Here is an 18,305-nt window from a genome sequence, read left to right as displayed (position 1 = left end):
GATTTGTTTCTTGCTGCAGATACTGCAGTATTTGGAGCACTACTAATTCTAGCCACATAAAAGCTTCTTTCAAGCACTCAATATACCAACATTATTGTTCATTTCCTTCTTTACGGGAGAAAAGTCCATTAAGAGACCTCAAAATGGTTAGTTCTCTTAATGAATTCCCTTTATTAAGTTTTATTATTAATGCCCACATTGATTTCTTCTCTAAGTTCTATTATCCTGCCATTCTATAATTGAAACTCCAAAAATATCAGTAGATACTTAAGACATAAGCAATCTAAGAACATTAAGCATCAATTCTGCTCCTTTAATTTTCAGATTTTCCCAGAAAGAACTCAGAAGTAATGCATCTCGCTCATCGCTACCCCCACTTTTACCCCAATGTTACAGAGCTTAAACATAATTGAAAAAAAAAAAAAACAACAAACAACCCCCACACACTCAATATATCTGCTGAGCAATTTTGTTAGCTTTTCTCCCCTGGGAGATAAGAACAGGAAAATAATAGTGATGATACAAATAACATGTACCAAGTGTATCCTAGGAGCCCAGTCATTGTTCTAAGCCCTTTCCATTTATTAACTCATTTAATCCACACAATGGCCTTATGAAGTGGTTACTCTCCTTATTATCCCCACTTTAGAGGTGAAAAAATTGAGACAGAGATTAATTGTCCAAGTTTCATAGTTAATAAGTGATAGGGCTGGGATCTGAACCCAGGTAATCTGGTTCCATAGCTTATGCTCTTGGATACATGCTTGGGTACATGTACAACATACAAGATAAATAGCTTGGGTTTGATTAATAGAGAAATCTAATTCCTTAAATGTAAGTGCAGCATAGCTTAAGCATTCCCAGCTTCCTGCCATCCTCACCAAGAGAAATGGCTGCTCCCCCATCCCTTCTACTGATGCATCCTGCAGCATCTTGGACACTTTATATCTCTGGCTTTCCCCCACTAGCCCATGTACTCTTTGAGAGCTGGGACTCTGCCTTATTCCTTCTTGTAGCTCTAGTGTCAAGCATAGCATCTGCCTGGACATAACATGGCTCAATACATGTCTGCTAAATGAGTGAATCAATCATGCCATGATAACTTCTTTTTCTTTGGTTCACCAAGTTTTCCAACTCATTTTTGTTTCCTGGTGATTGATTACAAGGGACAGGACACAATGTCATGATGAATTTGAAGTGCCTAGGTTTTTGGAACCATCTCTATGGATTGAGCTTCTTAAAGGAAGAAACTCCCTCCTTGCATTCAGCTGGAGAATCCCCCCACACTGCTGGCCTCAATGATAGAGGGTGCATGTCTAGCTGAATATAGCTTGAGATCCAGAATTGGCATTTAGAATTAATAAGATAAAATAAGATATTTGCATACTCATTTCTAAGTATTCATCGAAGAGTCCATAGGCATTCATGGGCTGAAGATTGTAGTCCTTTTCCCACTGTGGGAAACTTATTTTTCTTTCAGGCCCACGTTCTTGTCGTACTTTCCTTCTGGTCCACCAATTCTGAATTAACCTGCACAACAAGATCAATTCCTTTAAAAAAATGTATGACTGTTCATAAGACTTAAGACAGACTTCAAATATAGAACCATAGTTTAAAAATGTTTAGGATCAGCTGCCAAGGAAATAAAACCTTGGATTAGGAAGACAGTATCAATGGCTATACTTCATGCATTTGCACTTCAAGTGAACAGAATGACTTTTTAACTATTCATGAAATTGTTTCATGTTCAGTGTCGCCTCAGAGGGTGGGATAGAGGACTAAGAACATCTATAAACGGATCTTCTAGCACCAAGGTAACACCCAGACCTCGGAGTAGAGGAAGGTTTGGCCTAGCTGACTTAATTTAGGACCCATGGGCAGTCTTACCATGTGGGTGCTGACCTGCATACTCTGACTGAGGACCTGGAAGATCTGCAGACCCACTAAATGCTTCCCCTCTTAGCACACGGAAGCCTGCACATCTACAGCTGGACTTGCCTGCTTTTAGCTTGAGCTCAACAGGGGCTCTGAGTCCCAGTAAAATACATCTCACACTGGTGAGGTTAACACATTAATCTTTAGTAAGTTCAGGAGTGCATCTTATGATATGGAACAGGGTTGAGGAAATGGGTGCAAGGGCCAGGTGTGTGTGCTATAGGGGACAAGGAAAAATTGAGGGGTATTCAAGAGCAGACATGCCAAAAAAACACAAAAACAAATTGTGAAATAAAGGAAATAATGGGACGGGTATCAAAGACAAACGACCTACTTCACAATTTTGCTCTCTGTCCATACTACTAGAAGATAAAATACAGTTCCCTTGATGTCTCTGACATTTTGATAAATTATGGCTTATACTTTAAAGTAGCATATAATGTTAATTTTTAAATTTTATGCATTTAAAAAAAGTTTCATAGAAAACATCAAGCACTTGGAATAATTTTTCTAAAAATCTAAGAATAGAAAATTACTGGGATAGCTTCTGACTGAGAGCTAAGAGGTGACTTTTTCGAAGTGATCCAAGTTCTAGCTAATCGTTCTGGCTGAGTGGTCCTCCCTGAAACCTGGAGTTCTCTATGGAGACAGCAAACTGACATGGAAACCAGTAGGTTTGGAATTAGCAGAAATAGAAGTAGCTGATTTATGTTCCTTTAAAACTTAACTGACCAGAGCTGAGCAAACATAGCAGAATTCAAGGTTATCCTTAAAAAAGTGATGCAAGTTTTTGCCTATTGTCATCAACATAAACTATTATCACCAGGTGACCATATTTTTACTCGTTAAGATATGTTGACTTAGAAATACTCTAGTTTCTTTTCTCCATCCCTAAACTTTTCTCTTTTCCGTAAGTTCCTTTTCTGTACAGTTTGAATTTAAGGTAGTTTAAAAAAAATTACCATTCCTGATTTATCATGGGGGTGGGATGGGTAGAGCTCTAGTTAATGGGTTGCAACTAGTGAGAGCCTTGTAATGCTACAGCATGAAGGTCAGAGGCATTATTTAAAGGAGCTGCAAGCAAGTGTTCAATATTTAGGGCCCCACAGAGACTTTTTAAGAATATTCACTATCATTCATACTTCTTGTACTAAATCTTCCTAAAGAGCCAATGTTTATTACTTTCATGACTGCTTTTGAATAACTGAGCATGAGCACTTTAGCTCCAGGTATATGTACTGCCTTAACTGCTCAGTCTGCATTGCTTATCTTACTTGCCACACCTAGAAAAGCCAATAATGAGCAATGCTGCGTCTCAACTATAGATGTCTAAGGTACTTACGGGTAGCCAAGTTCCATGAAATTATTCCAGGTCTGCTTTAGCACCATTATAATACCCATTTGCATACAGAGATCAATAAGGCATCCACTAGGGTGGCACTGCGAGGTAAGCAAACACAGAAATTTCAGAATCAATGGAGAGGAAGAAAGAGTGTCTGGTTTCTAATCTGCACAAAATTGCCCTAGGTTATTTAATGTACAACTGTAGAAAATAAGGAATGATGGGAGAATACAGACCTCTTCTAGTCTCCATCTGTTTATCAGCCTCAAGTAGGCACCTGGGTGTCCTGTAAATCTTTAACACACAGAAAAACAAACCATTAGCATACCGTAGGTCTAAGCTTTTCATAACTATTGTGTTCAGATTAGCACATCTCCAATGAAAATTACTGGTACAATCAGGTCTGAGAGAATTAGGAAACTCTCCAGAGCTGCCATAACTGCAGCTTCTGGAATTCTCCAGGGAATATTTATTTCCCTTCTAGACTATCTGGCTGCTGACCACAGAGGCCAGCTCTTGTTGCTTGCTGTGACTCTGAACATTTTCTGCTAAATATCAAGTGCTCTGGCCTGTGTAACAAACAGCATGTTGGACTGAAACACATTCTGATCTTTTTGAATAGAAGTTTAATTTAAAAAAAAAAAACAGCTTTACTGTTTGACTAGAATTCCACACTGAAGAAGCTCGATACTGAGGAGAAGCTGCGGCATCCATCCCACCAAAACGCAACACTCACCTGTCTCCGGTTCTTATATCCTCAGAAACTACTTCCCGACACAAAAGAATTCATAAGGCATGACTACTTAACACAGGAGCCTCTGCAAATCCTCGTAACTGCTGGATTCAGAAGTTGCCCACTCTCTTCTGGCATCCTCTGTCAGCCCCTTTCCTGTCTGGATGTCCTTCCCTCTTCTGTGAAGGTGGGCATCCAGAACACACTACAGACCGCCCACCCCATTAGGCCACCTGCTCATATAGGTGTGAGATCCTGGGGACTGACCCAGGTGTGGATGGAGCCCACAAGTTTTAAATCCATCCTTCATTTGTGCAAATGCTTTTCCTCTATGTACCTTAGCAAGAAAATGTGCACAGGTAACTTTTGAGTGGAGCGACCATTCCCCAGGATGGGAATAGGAAGGGAAAGGAGGAAGCTAATCTCTTTTTACCCTTTGTGTAAATCACTCTAAAGGAGGTGCTTCTCTCTCACCCTGGTCAGTGACCTCCGAGTGCTCTGTCCCTGGCCTGCAGAAGTGTGGAGAGATCAGGTCCTTACCTTCCAAGGAAGAACGCGATGTAAAATGTGGAGCTGTTCAGATTGACAAACTGAAAAAGAAACATTTTCAGGGTGAAGCTGTTCTCCCACTCAGACTCTGTGCGAGGCTGTTCTGTGGACAAAAAGGGAGTAGAGTTTGAGAGGTTGCCTTTGACCCCTTCTTAACTCCCTCTGCCCTACTCCCTACACACACAGGGCAGGAGCAGAGGTGTCCTAAAGAGGCTGCACGAGACCCCAGTTTGCCTATAAATGGTGTGTGATGGAATGCACCACCCATGAGATCCTCAAGCTTGCAGACCAGCCCCAACCAGGGTGTGGTGGGAAGCAGCTAGTGACATATCTGAGGGGATGGAATATCCAGTTTGTTCTGCTGTGACAGGATGCCCAGAGAGCCTGGAGTAGAGAGAATGAGGGCTGAAGGGGCCTCATTTCCTTCTGCTCTTAGTTTCTGCCTGTGGGGTAGGGCCTGTGTGGGGTCAGGTCCTCTCCCAGCTCCTAATTAATTCCTTGTTCTCAAATTCTATTCTGCTGCAGGAGAGGGAGTCAGAGCCCCCCTCTCAGAATACTGAGAGTATCTGACTTCTTTGCCTCTCACCCTCATCCATCATTTTTCATTTGCATGGACAAATACCAAGGAGATGACCTCATTTTAGAGCTTTTACTGTATATTACCATCTGTATCTTACAGTATTCTGACCTCAGCCAGGCGCCAATTCTCATCTCCTTATATTTTGACTTCCATAAAGCAAGTGCTCTTTGGACATTGTGATATGAATCAAAATATGAATCAAACTTCCAACTTGACATCTCATGTCAAATGCACCTATCCTTCCCTAGGAGCTGCATCCTCATCCCAAGTAATGTCAAAGAAAATATATTTAATTCCATAGTACTTTCTCTGTTTCCACATTCCCTGAGCTTCTAATTGCCCTTTACCATTTCACCCCATCAATTCCTTTTCTACTAATTCCTCAAACTGCTTGCTAGGAGCATATCTGAGAAGGGGGAGGAGAATCATATTTAACAAGGCTGTACTGCTGTTGAGGGAAAAAAGACAAAGGATTTTTTAAGGGTTTTAGCTTTACTTCACTTCTGCTACTTAACTATTGGTTACATAGGAAGGTCTCCCAGGTTGTTAGCCAGCTGGGTGGGTGCCCAGGTATCCTGACCACAGATGGGCCAGAGCTGTATCTCCCTGGCAACTTTGCCAGCCTGGATCAAGGTGCCACTGGACACAATCTGCTAATGCAGTGACCTCTTCTGTGGATATAAACCTCTTTCTATCTTTCTGGGCAAGGCGTGGTAATGATGGAGGTTTTTATCGACATTAAAGGAGATATTCCAGGTATCTAGCTCTGCATCTGGCACACAGAAAGGCTCAATAAATGGCATCTTGTATTATAATGATTATTATAAATAAGAGCACTTTTGTGATTTCTCCCCTCCTCTGGACAAGTTACATATGGGAATGTGCTAAAATAGGTTTACGTGTGGGAGCATGTAATTTTCTCAAATTGCATAGAGTAAAATGACTAATGTTTCATTAATAAAATTGGGACAATTTCTTTATCTTGAAAACATGGAAAATGTACAGTGTATAGCCAGCTACCAGATTGTTCTAATGTTTTATGGAGTCAGAGAAATGTTCTTAGGGTGAATGTTATTTCTATAAATGTCAGTAATGATCAGGCCACCTACATTCCTAGTAGAAGGTCCCCAGTCTTCAAAGCAACTAACCTTGCTGTGGTTTTTTTATACCACAAAAGCTTGATACATTTTTAATTAAATAAAAATTGTAGGCAATAGCAAATGAACACTTTTCTAAGTGATTTTGGGTACTTTACTACTTTTGTGATGCTATATTTTTGTGCATTAAGAGAAAACCTGCCTCAAATTACATTAGCTCATGATAATGTTTATGACAGGTTTTAAAGCTTTAAATAGAAATGATCCCCCAATTACTAGACGTATTTAAAATGTCCTGTTGAAGGCAAAGAACAAATTATTGTATGCAGTTCGAAATAAAAAGAGTATTTCTCTTGAGCAGTGTTTCAGAAATCAGTCTTTGAAAAGATACTTCCCAAACCACAATACTGTACCGTGAAATAAGAAGGGTCTCACTTACCTAAATTTGTCAGAAGAAGCGCAACTTTTTCATAAAGCTGTAAAATAAGTTTCATACATTTAACAAAAAAGCTGTAGATGCTACAAAATCCATAATTATAAAGGAAATAGGCAATCACGTCACGAGTGAAAATAATTTCATTAACAGCCCATTACTCAACAATGAACACATGGTAAACAAACAGTTGTGTCCTTTCAGGGCAAGAAAGAAATGCACAAAGTCCCATTTTACCATTTTTAAAATCTCACTTCCTGTGTAGGAGTAATTAATTGGCAACAAGGCTAGCTGCCACTAATTGCCAGCTTGCTAAATGAGCTGGGCAAATCACAACATTCCTGGGCCTCAGCATCTCTAAGACTGATCTGATGGTAAGATTCTGTAATCTCACTGTTTATGGACTGGCTGTATTTTCTAGATTAGAGCATTCATAAATACTGAAGTGATGAAACCTTACTAGGAACTCCTAAGCTTTTGATACTCTGCTTTTCCATTAGTACATTGGATGCATCCTTAACTCACCCAGCCATCTGGTAAATGGAGGGTCCTGAGAGGGAAGGGAAAGTGTGTGTGTGCGCACACACACACACCTGTGTATGAATCTGTATATGGAAGTGCAGGGGGCACAGTTCAGGGCAAACCCAGCTCTAGGAGATTCCCCAGAGAGGGTATAAATTGAGAAAAAGAAACAAGTGTCTTCTCTAAAATGAGAGACAGGAAAATGGAAAGGAAAACTGGTCAAATGGATTGGAACAACATGAATATTAAGATCACATTTAAAGTAGTGAAAATGACCTAGTTAAAATTCCCCAGGCTGGAATTATGACTTTACCAGCCAGCAAGCTGTAGAGCTTGGGCACATTACCTCATCTCTTCTTCAGACCACTGTTTTTCTTTTATGTGATTGAGAATGGGTATTGGACTCATTGATCTTAAGGTCCTTCCAAACCTCTGAATTCTCTTATCCAAGACTTCTGCTAACTACAGAATTAGGTAAAATACGGATTGTATGACTCTAAACTTGGTTTTGCTATATATAATAACTAATATGGCCATACTATCACATTTTGTGTACAGAAGCCACAGACTCTTAAGAGTCCAAAGTTAAAAGAGATTGGTGTAATTTTCAATAAGAAATCCTGTGGTATAGTCATACATTTTAATTTTATCTTAAAAATACTGGTTAACCACAGATTAGGACAGGTGTTTTAATAAAATATATTTTACTGTTACAAATACACTCTATCATTAAAGTTATGTAATTTTCAAGGAAAAATAGGTTTGACTGGTGAGACCACCTTTCTCAAAATGCAATTTTTGATTGTCCAGTTTATCCTTTACATCTTTCATGTTGACATGCTTTTGTCCAAGTGCCTCACTTTGCACTCCTATCTCAAAGGTCTTGGTAGCTGGTGACATGCCAATGTTATTTTGGTTTGGACACCGAAAAAAAAATGGAACTTAAAAAAGGAATAGCACAGGAGTCAAAATATGATTAATATTAACCTTTTGAAAAATAAGGCAAAGTATATGGGGACACAGTTGGGATCCATAGCATCTGTGAACATTTTATAAATGTTGAAAATGCAAGGGGATGGACATTAAGGCTTTGAGCAGGATGCAACCAAAAGGGACACATAAGCAGAGGGCCTGACGACCAGCAAGAGACTTTTAGATGAGTGGCTTCTGGAAAAGGTCTGACTTCTCATTAGGCAGTTCAGATAGAAATCATGGAAGGTTTGTTCTGATAAAAGCAGTAGAAAATCTGTTTCCAAACTGGATGCCACAAATTGTAAGAGTTAAAATCTGTAACTGACAAAAAGCTTTCTGATCTTAAGTAAAATTCCAAAAGGAGTTATGAGTACTTCTAATTTGATCTTGTCCACCCAATCAACGTATGTGGGCTTGTTCTGATGCAAGCCATGTTTTCTGGTTCACTTCTTTCTCAAATAAAACCCTGTGGTTTTCATTGTTTAGAGTATAATGAAATACTGGATTCATATTGGTATGGATGAATAAAAAGGATGGTTATAACTTTCAGTCTCCTCTTGGGATATATTCTTTGTTGGCATCTTTTGTTTCTGACCACCATATTGAGATGTTCTTTGGTCACTAGTGAAGCAAAATGGGATTAAAACTGTATGACAAGGAGCAAGAAAATCCATCCTATTCACTCCATCTTTGAGGTATTTACTTTTCAAGAAGAAATAAAATGAAAATTAGTAAGTGCCCCTTAACCAGTCACTAATAAGTATAATATTTTGTTGGGATCCAGAATATTTTTTTTAAAGTGGGCCCCATGCTAGGAGCCCAATGCAGGGCTTGAACTCACGACCCTGAGATCAAGACCTGGCTGAGATCAAGAGTCAGATGCTTAACTAATTAAGCCACCCAGGTGCCCCCAGATCTAGAATTTTTTATAAAATAAATTTTATTTTATTTTTAGAGTATACACTACATAAGAGTAAATACACATCAAAAACAAAACAAGAGTAAATAGATGTCATAAAATCTAGAAAATAGGCATCCTTATAGATCTGCTTCTTCAGTTAGGGTTGGACAACTCTAGCAGAAAGTCAGAAACAGGGTATGTGATCTATAACAATATTATTTAAAAATTAGAGGCTGTAATGAACAGAAGTTAAAAACCAATCTAGATCTCAAGGTTTTTATATTAGATTAATGGAAAGTATTAATGATTCATGTCTAAATGATTATTTTTTTTGTAAGACCAGTATGGCCAAAATTTCAAGTAGTTGAAAATAATTTATGTAGCTATAAAAAATGTATATTGTAGGGTCATGAAAATATCTTAAGTAATTTCAGAAGTCAGTAGATAGTTTAGTTCTGAACTGGTCAAAGCTACATTATAGTTATTAGTCTGTCACCTGTTATTTATGTGATGTTTGCTTAAGGACTTACTTTTTTATTTTTTGGATATTCTGATGAAAATCTTTCCAAACTATATTACACACTCAGTTGCCTTCGTAATGGAACCTGCAAGGCCTCAGGGCATAAGACAGGACTAGAAATGTGTTTGCTGGGATGAGGATGTTATCAGACATGGGCTGAGGAGACTAAGGCGATTGCTTCTGGACAGAAGGGTCTTGGATGATGCTGCTTTCAAAGTTCTTACATATGTTTCTTATTTTCTTTCCTTCCCCTTGGCTTATCAGTTCCTGCCCTTGTCAGAATTCTTGCTTTAGGGGCGCCTGGGTGGCTCAGTTGGTTTAAGCGGCTGCCTTCAGCTCGGGTCATGATCCCAGAGTCCTGGGATTGAGCCCCATATTGGGCTCTCTGCTCTGCAGGGAGCCTGCTTCTCCCTCTCCCACTCCCCCTGTTTGTGTTCCCTCTCTCGCTGTCTCTCTCTCTGTCAAATAAATGAATAAAATCTTTAAAAAAAAAAAGAATTCTTGCCTTAGTAACCTTCTGTTTTTTCAGTCTGATGTTGGTGAGAAATTAAAACACCAAAGGTGTTCACATGTACCTAAAATAAATGAAAATACCCCTTAAGGGCATTCATAAAAATAATACATGTTAGCTTTGGTGTGTAGACTCTACATCATCCATTTTGGTGACTCTGAAATGCTTGTTAGATAAAGCATAGAAATGCCTAGTAGTCTAGCTCTCAGCACATAGTAGGTGCTTTGCAATGTCCATAACTATATAGTTTTCCCACTCCCTATGCTCCCTTCTTCAATTCTAGTTTACTTTCTCTTTTCTCAGCTGTGTCTCATGAAGTAGAGATTGCTAGATAAGTGATTTCCAGTCCAACAAAGTATCATTCTGACAACATTGGTATCTCTGCTCAAAATGTATGAGCAACCATGTATTTATAGACTCACTGCATGTATTTATTTCTTAAGATGTATAAATTAAATTTTCAATAAGACATTAGAGAAAAAGAGGGCCTTAATTCATTGCAAACTACCTGGACACAGAATATTTCACTACTCCGGCTGTTTGGTTAATTTCACCATGAATCACTCCCCTTTACAATGCATATATTCCACAATTAACTTTGAGACAAGCTGAGTCCTGGAGGAGAGAGGGCCAGGGTGTGCCACACATCCACTCTCGACCTCCACTTGACCACACACTTATACAATCATCATGTCAAGTGGTTTAGCAACTGCTCTTATTTCATTTTTAGAACTTCTGTATTCTGAAACTTTTTTCTAAAATAATATAGAAGTCCCTGTGTATTTTAATAATAAATGGTAATAGTAATAGCAGTAATAATAATAAATCAACTATATTTCATTAGCTCAGTGATGACTTGCTCACCTAAGAATCCTAAATGAAGTTTTTTATTATTGGGTAGGTTGAATTCTCTTAAGAATCACTCTTGAGTTTATTGGTTACAGAATCAGAATTATTTAAGGAGCTAGAAATGACAATCCAAACAGATTAAACTATATTGATAATAGCATTAAATTACTCGGCCTTTGGAAAACCCTTTTCTAGTGATGAATTTCAGCATTATGGCCCAGATTTAGGATGCAACAAAACTAAGGGTGAGGGAGCCATAATTAATTGAACAGCTACTCCATGTCTATCACTCTACATACATTATCTTATTTATTCCCTGCTAAAAATCTCTAATGTCAATATTTTTATGTATAGGTTGACCTCAAATCTAAAAATGTCAGCAAATAATACTATTCTGCAAATAATAACAATTTACTGAGAGCCTACTATGTGCTAGGCCTTGTTCCAGACACTGGGAAATAACAAGAGTAAAAAAAAACAGACAAAAGGGGTGCCTGGGTGGCTCAGTCAGTTAAGCGACTGCCTTCGGCTCAGGTCATGATCCTGGAGTCCTGGGATCAAGTCCCGCATCAGGCTCCCTGCTCGGCGGGGAGTCTGCTTCTCCCTCTGACCCTCTTCCCTCTCGTGCTGTCTCTCATTCTCTCTCTCAAATAAATAAAATTAAAAAAAAAAAAAAAACAGACAAAAGGGGTGCCTGGGTGGCTCAGTTGGTTAAGCGACTGCCTTCGGCTCAGGTCATGATCCTGGAGTCCTGGAATCGAGTCCCGAATCAGGCTCCCTGCTTGGCGGGGAGTCTGCTTCTCCCTCTGACCCTCTTCCCTCTCGTGCTATCTCTCATTCTCTCTCACTCAAATAAATAAATAAAATTAAAAAAAAAAAACAGACAAAAGTTTCTGCCCCCATGGGCCTACATTCCAAGGGAGAAGACAGATAATAAAATAAATTAAAAACAGCGTATTATATGGTAATAAGTACCACAGAGAAAAATAGAGCAGGCAAGGGAATAGGAAACTGTTAGATGGCAGGAGTGGGTTACAATTCTAAAACTGAGTCACCACGGAAACCTTATATTAGAAAAGTAACATTTGAACAAAGAAATGAAGGAGGTGAGGGATTAAGCCATACAGACCCCATGGGGAGGTATATTCCAGGCAGAGAGAATAGCAAGTAAAAATCCCTAGAGTGAGAGCATGGCTGGTACATCCAGGGAACAAAGGGAAGGCCAGCCTGGAGCAGGAGAAGCAGGGTGAGTAGGCAGGAGACGAGGTCAGAGATGTCACTGGGGCCAGAAGGAGAGCCCTGGAGGCCACATGAAGATGTGAACTTTTATTCTGAGCAAGAGGAAAGCCACTGGACACGGTGAACAGAGCAGTGCCAGGAGCTGGCTCACAGGTAAGAAGCTCACACCAGCTGCCGTGATGAGTCTAAACTGAGGGAGCAAACATGGGAGCTGGGAGACCAGTTAAGAAGGCACTGCAATATCCCAGGTGGGAGCTACTGGGATCTTGGACCAAGGTGGGACTTGGGGATGTGTGAGAAGTGATCAAACTCTGGAAACAGACACTGAGAGAAACAGAGGAGTCAAGGGTAATGCCAAGGTTTTCAGCCTGAGCCACTACCACAGGGGGAGCTGTGGAGGAACTGATACTGGAGGGAAGAGAGGGGTTCAGATGAGGGTGGTGGAGTAGGCAGCTGGATGTATGGGGTTCAGGGGAGACATCCGGGCTGAAATATAGAATTGAAAAAGCCCTGAAATTAACACAAGTAACGTGTACCCTCCTGATGTGTCCCTTGCAGGGTTATCTCAAACAATACTTTGGATACTGACCACTTTCCTGTCACTCAGAATCAAAAGGAAATGGGAGCCAGCCCTGTTGAGCTATGTCACAGATTCTGGGCTGGGCCTTTAAAATACGTTCTTTCTCGGGGCGCCTGGGTGGCTCAGTCGTTAAGCGTCTGCCTTCGGCTCAGGTCATGATCCCAGGGTCCCGGGATCGAGCCCCACATCGGGCTCCCTGCTCGGTGGGAAGCCTGCTTCTCCCTCTCACACTCCCCCTGCTTGTGTTCCCTCTCTCGCTGTGTTTCTCTCTGTCAAATAAATAAATAAAATCTTTAAAAAAAAAAATACATTCTTTCTCTTAAGTTTCCCCAAGGGGTATATAAACAGTGTTATCTTATTGGGTAAATTAAGGGAACGAAGATTCAGAGAGGGCTAGTGCCTTCCACTATAGAAAATCCTGGATCCTAGATTTGACGCAAGCTTCTCAATCCCCAGACCTGAGTGCATCTCCTGCCAGGCAGTTTGCCGCTCAGCCATCAGCGCTACGTGACAGACTCACCCCTCCGAGGCTGGGTCCCTTAGCAACAGAAGAAAACCGCAGACCACAGTTTATCCATCAGGCTAGTTACCTTGTAGTTCACTTACCACATTCAGCAGCATAATGATGCAGAAGTTGATGCACACGGCAGTCCCTGTGGTTGCAACCTGAGAGTTATTCCTGATTAACGCCCACTTAAAGGCAGCAAAAGTGCTGACAGTCACCACTCGGTAAATGACGATCCCGAACACAGCAGCGATCACCACACAGATCTGGGAGGAAGACAGAGAGCCAGTGAGCACCGTGGTGGAATGTCTCAGGAGGAGAGTTCCCACCACTGCAAAATCCCACCTTTGGAAAACAAGAAAAGGAAATTACAGTACTGACTTAAAAAAACACAATAAAATGCTAACTTTTCACTGTGGTTAATACTTTCTCTTGCCTGTATTTTCTTTGTTATTCAAGTAGAAGAACCATAGTTCTTGAAAGCTGATAAATTGTGTAAGCTATGGAGTAACATTTTATTAAGCAGGGTATTAGATTGAGCATTATTATTATGGAAATCTTATGATGTCACCCTTCTGCGTAAAACTCTTCATTGGTTTCTTTTACTCTTAGGATAAAAGCAAAGCCTTAATGGTGGCAAGACTTTCTCCACCTCGTGGGATGCCATATTCCCTTTTGTCTGGGGACTCCAGAACCCTCATGGTTTCAAATGGGCTAAACTTCAAGACCATTTCCTTTGCCTAAAGCCAAACACATACATACATGTGCGCACGCACACACACACAGGGCCTAGTTAATACCTATTCCTCCCTCACACCTCAGCTCCAGAACCACTTCATAACTAAAGTTTTTCATGACCCTCAGACTTTGTTATTGTTATATAGTACCTATACTCTTCTTTTAGTATCCTGTTTATAATTTCTAACAATTTGTTAGTTTGATTATTGACAGTTTCCCCCATTTAGAAAGTACAGTAGACCCCCCCCACCATCTATGGGGGATATTTCCAAGGCCCCCAGTGGATGCCCGATACCTCGGACAGTACCAAACCCTATATATACTATGTTTTTTTCTATAGATACATACCTATGAGAAAGTTTAATTCACAACTTAGGCACAGGAAGAGACTAATAACAGTAACTAATGATAAAACAGAGCAATACACTGTAATAAAGGCTGTGTGAATATGGTCTCTCTTCCTCTCAAAATATCTTGTACTGTACTCACTCTCCTTGTGATGATGTGAGATAATAAAATGCCTACATGATGAGATGAAGTGAGGCAGATGACGTAGGTACTGTGATGTAGCACTAGGCTACTGTTGACCTTCTGATGATGTGTCAGAAGGATCGTCTGCTTCTGGCCTGGGGTTGACTGCAGGTACTGAAACCCCAGAAAGCAAAACTGCAGATAAAGGGGAGGGGGGCACTGTAAGCTCCATCAGGGCAGGTACGGCATCACCTTAGCATAATTACGGGTGCGTCATAAATATTCAGCTATTTGTTGCTGAATAAGCCAACTATTTGATAGGTACATAATCTCTTATTAACCAGTTATGAACATTGAACTGAGAGATCTTTCTCTGAAGATTTCACAGTATGTGACAAGAACACGACATGTCTTCTACCTACGGGGAATCTGAGACTCCAAAAAGTTTGTGTCTTTCATTAAGTGACTCAATATATCGGAGTAAATACTTTTACCAACTTAGTTATCAAAAACTTTAAGCTGAGCCTCAGGATGGACTCTGCTGACTCAGAGATTGCTAGAAGCAGTCCTCTGTTTTACACCGTTTTTGGCTTCCTATGAGTCTTGAGTATAAACCCTAGCTGGAACTGGCCAAAATTACTACACTAACAACTGCCCACATCTTAATCTTCGAGCTATTGATGGGGAGATTGGGGAAATCTACACTGAATTTTAGGGTGGCAATGTGGTGGAATGGACCCCTCACTGGACTCAGTCAGAAGTCAGGTCTGGGTCATGGCTCAACTGCTACCTAGCATTGTGACTGTGGACACATAGTTTGTCCTCTCTATGGCTTTGGCTTCCTATGCTCTAGGTTGCCCATCTGTATAGTAGGAAAAACTTACTCTACATCTACAGGTCTTGTAAGAAACAAAAAGCAAGACAATAAATATGAATGTACTTATTAAAGTCAAAGCATGACACAACTGCTTACAGAGCAGTGTCTGTAGAAAGGTGTGGATCTGAATCTTGGTCTGAGCCAAGAAACTCCTGGGCATGCTGCCCACCCTTTCATCTCCCCAGTCTCTTTGGCTAAAGAGGCGGGGCAGGTAGTATGTCCAGATTTGCTGTCATCTTGTCCTTCCTAATCTAATGATCTACAGTACCTATTTATACACTCTACCATTTGAAAAGAGGAAAGGAGAATCCTAACCACGACTTAACCATTCTAAAATGACATTTCTGAAAAATTTGCGTTAAGTTCTGTTCAGTGATTAACAGGGTCAAAGCTGATCACCAAAGGACTTCTTTTTAGGAAAAGCCAACAACCTAGGTTCAAGGTAGTGTTTTTCAAACTGACATAACCATTAGTGAATCTGGAAATCAATTTTAGGGGGTTATGGCTGGCATTAAAAAATAGACTATAATAAAACAAAAAAATCAGAGTATTGCATACTGCAAAGGTGAGCATTGTTTCAGTTACTCTGTTTAGTTTTATACATCTCCTGGCATGGCATATACTGGGTTATGACAGAGAATGTAGTTCTTGTATGGGCACGGCAAGCAAAAGGTTTGAAAAACCCTGCTGTAGGTCCTATCTCAACTTTTATTTCCTTTCAGCAAGGCACAAAGAAGCAAACAGAAAGAACTGAAGCTCTTGGCTATTTACTGGCTGATCCTGAACAAGCCCCTTAGCCTTCTGGAGTCTCAGTGGCTCTGGAACACAGGGACAGTGGTACCATCTCTGACCACCTCACGGTGTCTCCGTGAGGAGTAAATAACAAAATGTGCAAAAATGTTTTGTAGAATTATGCAAATGCCTGATCTGATTATTGTTGATACCATGCTACAGGTGTGTACTTTATGAAACAAAGAGTTTTGTAGAAAAGTTTCAAACCATAAAAAATATCCCAGATGCAGAAACGATAAGTCGGCTGCATTTATCTGCAAATGCTTGATATGGTTCTGGCTTTCCCGAAATGGGATTCATTCGCTCTTTCTTGGAGTACTTGGCTTCAAACTGGGGCCGTATTTCTTCCTGAAGAACAAACAGACACATTTTTTTATGCATTGGAGAGATATATACACACAATTAAAAAAAACTTTTTATACTCTACTGTAAAACTGAATCAACAGCTACCACATTAATAAGTCAATCAGTGAAGTGGGCTCAGAGACCCAGGTTTAAAGGCTTGGAAATTGGCCACTTGAAGAAAATCTAAAGGGTGATGATCTAGACTTATTATCACCAAGGCAGTGTAATTTAGACTAATAGTTAAGTGTCTCTGTTTCTTATTAAGCTGTGCTTGAAGAAACAAACAGAATGAGAAAAGGGACCGCCTCCCCTGTCCCTAGCAGTTTGAAACAACTACTAAACTTTTACTTTTATTACCAGGGAATGTTATGGACACTAGGGAAAAGAAAGTTTCTGAACAGCAAAATGCCTGGAATTCATGTTGTGAGTTACAATGGCAAATATAATTTTTCTTTCCTCCTACAATTAAAAAAATTTTTTTCAATTGAGGCAGCCAAAAATGTGAATCTACTTTTTAATAAGCTCCTGTAAGAGTCATTCACCTTTAACCAGTAGGTTTTAAATGTATTAATTGGTATTGAAAACAAGGTAAACATCCTTCAAATCCAGCTAAAATCAAGGCGGCTCTAATTCTAAATCAAGCTGAGGTTTTGTTTCATTTAGTTGAACCCCATCTAACGTGAAAAGCTTCTGACTAAAAAGCAATTATGGGATTAGGAACAGGAAATCAGCAAGAGGGTATGCTAAAGTGGTTCTGGTTAATTAAGTACCTATTCTACGTGAATGTCTTGCAAGAGGAGGGAAATGAGTGGAAAGTCTGGTGAAATGGAGATTGAGTTAACCCAGGCAGAAATGCTCGGGACTCAGATGGAGAGACCGACAGAAAGTGAAGAAGGAGCTGACAGAAGACAGGTTCTGGACAACGGGCACAGTTTGGCAGTAGCCTGGGTGTGCAGGAGGAAGGGCAGCCTCACTCCTGCTGCAGAAGAGGCCCAAGGCTGGACTTCACTCAGTGACAGGTAATGGGGAAGGATGGGGGGAGATACAGTTATAAACAGGTTCTGCCTTCTTTCACTTATTTTAGGAAGTGACACTTGAAGATATAAACAGAACAGACCTGGAATCTTCTGTTTCTTTGGGAAACTCTGAATTTATCAGGCTGTGAGTGTCATCTAAGAGTCACTGAGTTAATTATCCAGGGACTTGAGGCCAATCAGAGCTAGACCTGTGTTTCCGGGTGTCATGGGCTAAACTGTGTCTCCCTTCCCCTGAAAATCATTTGTTGAAGCCCTAACCCTCAGTACCTCAGAGTATGACTGTATTTGGACAGTCTTTACAGAGGTAATTAAGGTTAAGTGAAGTCATTACAATGACCCCTACTATGACTGTTTCTTTAGAAAAAATTTAGACACAGACATGCACAGAGAAATGATGATGTGAACACAGAGGGAGTAGACGGCTGTCTATAAGACAAGGAGAGGAGCCTGCAACAGATCTTGCCCTCACAGCTCTCAGAAGAAACCAACTGTGCTAACGTCCTGATCTCAGACTTCCAGCCTCCAGAAATGTGAGCAACTAATTTCTGTTGTTTAAGCCACCCAGTCTGTGGTCCTTTGTTATAGCAGCCCCAGAAAATTAATACACTGAGTTCTCCGTGAAGAAGTCATGAAGCTAGTTAGGGCTTTCTGTATAGCAATCTGAGTACCACGGGCTAGAATAAGAGGCATTTAGACACTTCCACCAAGGAGGCCTTCTGAGGAGTGGTTTCTCCTCAGCATTTATGGACTTGAGGTCATACTTCTGAGCCTTTACAG

The 18,305-nt window shown here is 40.3% G+C and overlaps 1 protein-coding gene across 3 annotated transcripts in view; it reads right to left on the bottom strand.

Moving 5' to 3' along the window:
* Positions 1-520: 520 nt before the first annotated feature.
* ANO4 (anoctamin 4) overlaps positions 521-18,305 on the bottom strand; it is a 277,492-nt gene continuing 259,707 nt past the window's right edge. For all 3 annotated transcript variants that reach the window (XM_081822277.1, XM_081822276.1, XM_081822278.1), the window contains 7 exons: positions 16,354-16,494; positions 13,370-13,534; positions 6,676-6,712; positions 4,551-4,662; positions 3,514-3,571; positions 3,278-3,375; positions 521-1,530 (listed from right to left, as the gene is read on the bottom strand). In XM_081822277.1, the coding sequence (XP_081678403.1) occupies positions 1,317-1,530; positions 3,278-3,375; positions 3,514-3,571; positions 4,551-4,662; positions 6,676-6,712; positions 13,370-13,534; positions 16,354-16,494 (825 nt within the window). In that variant the 3' untranslated portion in view covers positions 521-1,316. The remainder of the gene's footprint in view (positions 1,531-3,277; positions 3,376-3,513; positions 3,572-4,550; positions 4,663-6,675; positions 6,713-13,369; positions 13,535-16,353; positions 16,495-18,305) is intronic.

This window comes from Leptonychotes weddellii, chromosome 5 (genome assembly GCF_054177405.1).
Source record: "Leptonychotes weddellii isolate Sample4059 chromosome 5, ASM5417740v2, whole genome shotgun sequence".
NCBI classification, from domain to species: domain Eukaryota; kingdom Metazoa; phylum Chordata; class Mammalia; order Carnivora; family Phocidae; genus Leptonychotes; species Leptonychotes weddellii.
The sequence above is the reverse complement of the archived record's forward strand: the minus strand, read 5'-3'. Positions and strand labels throughout refer to the sequence as shown.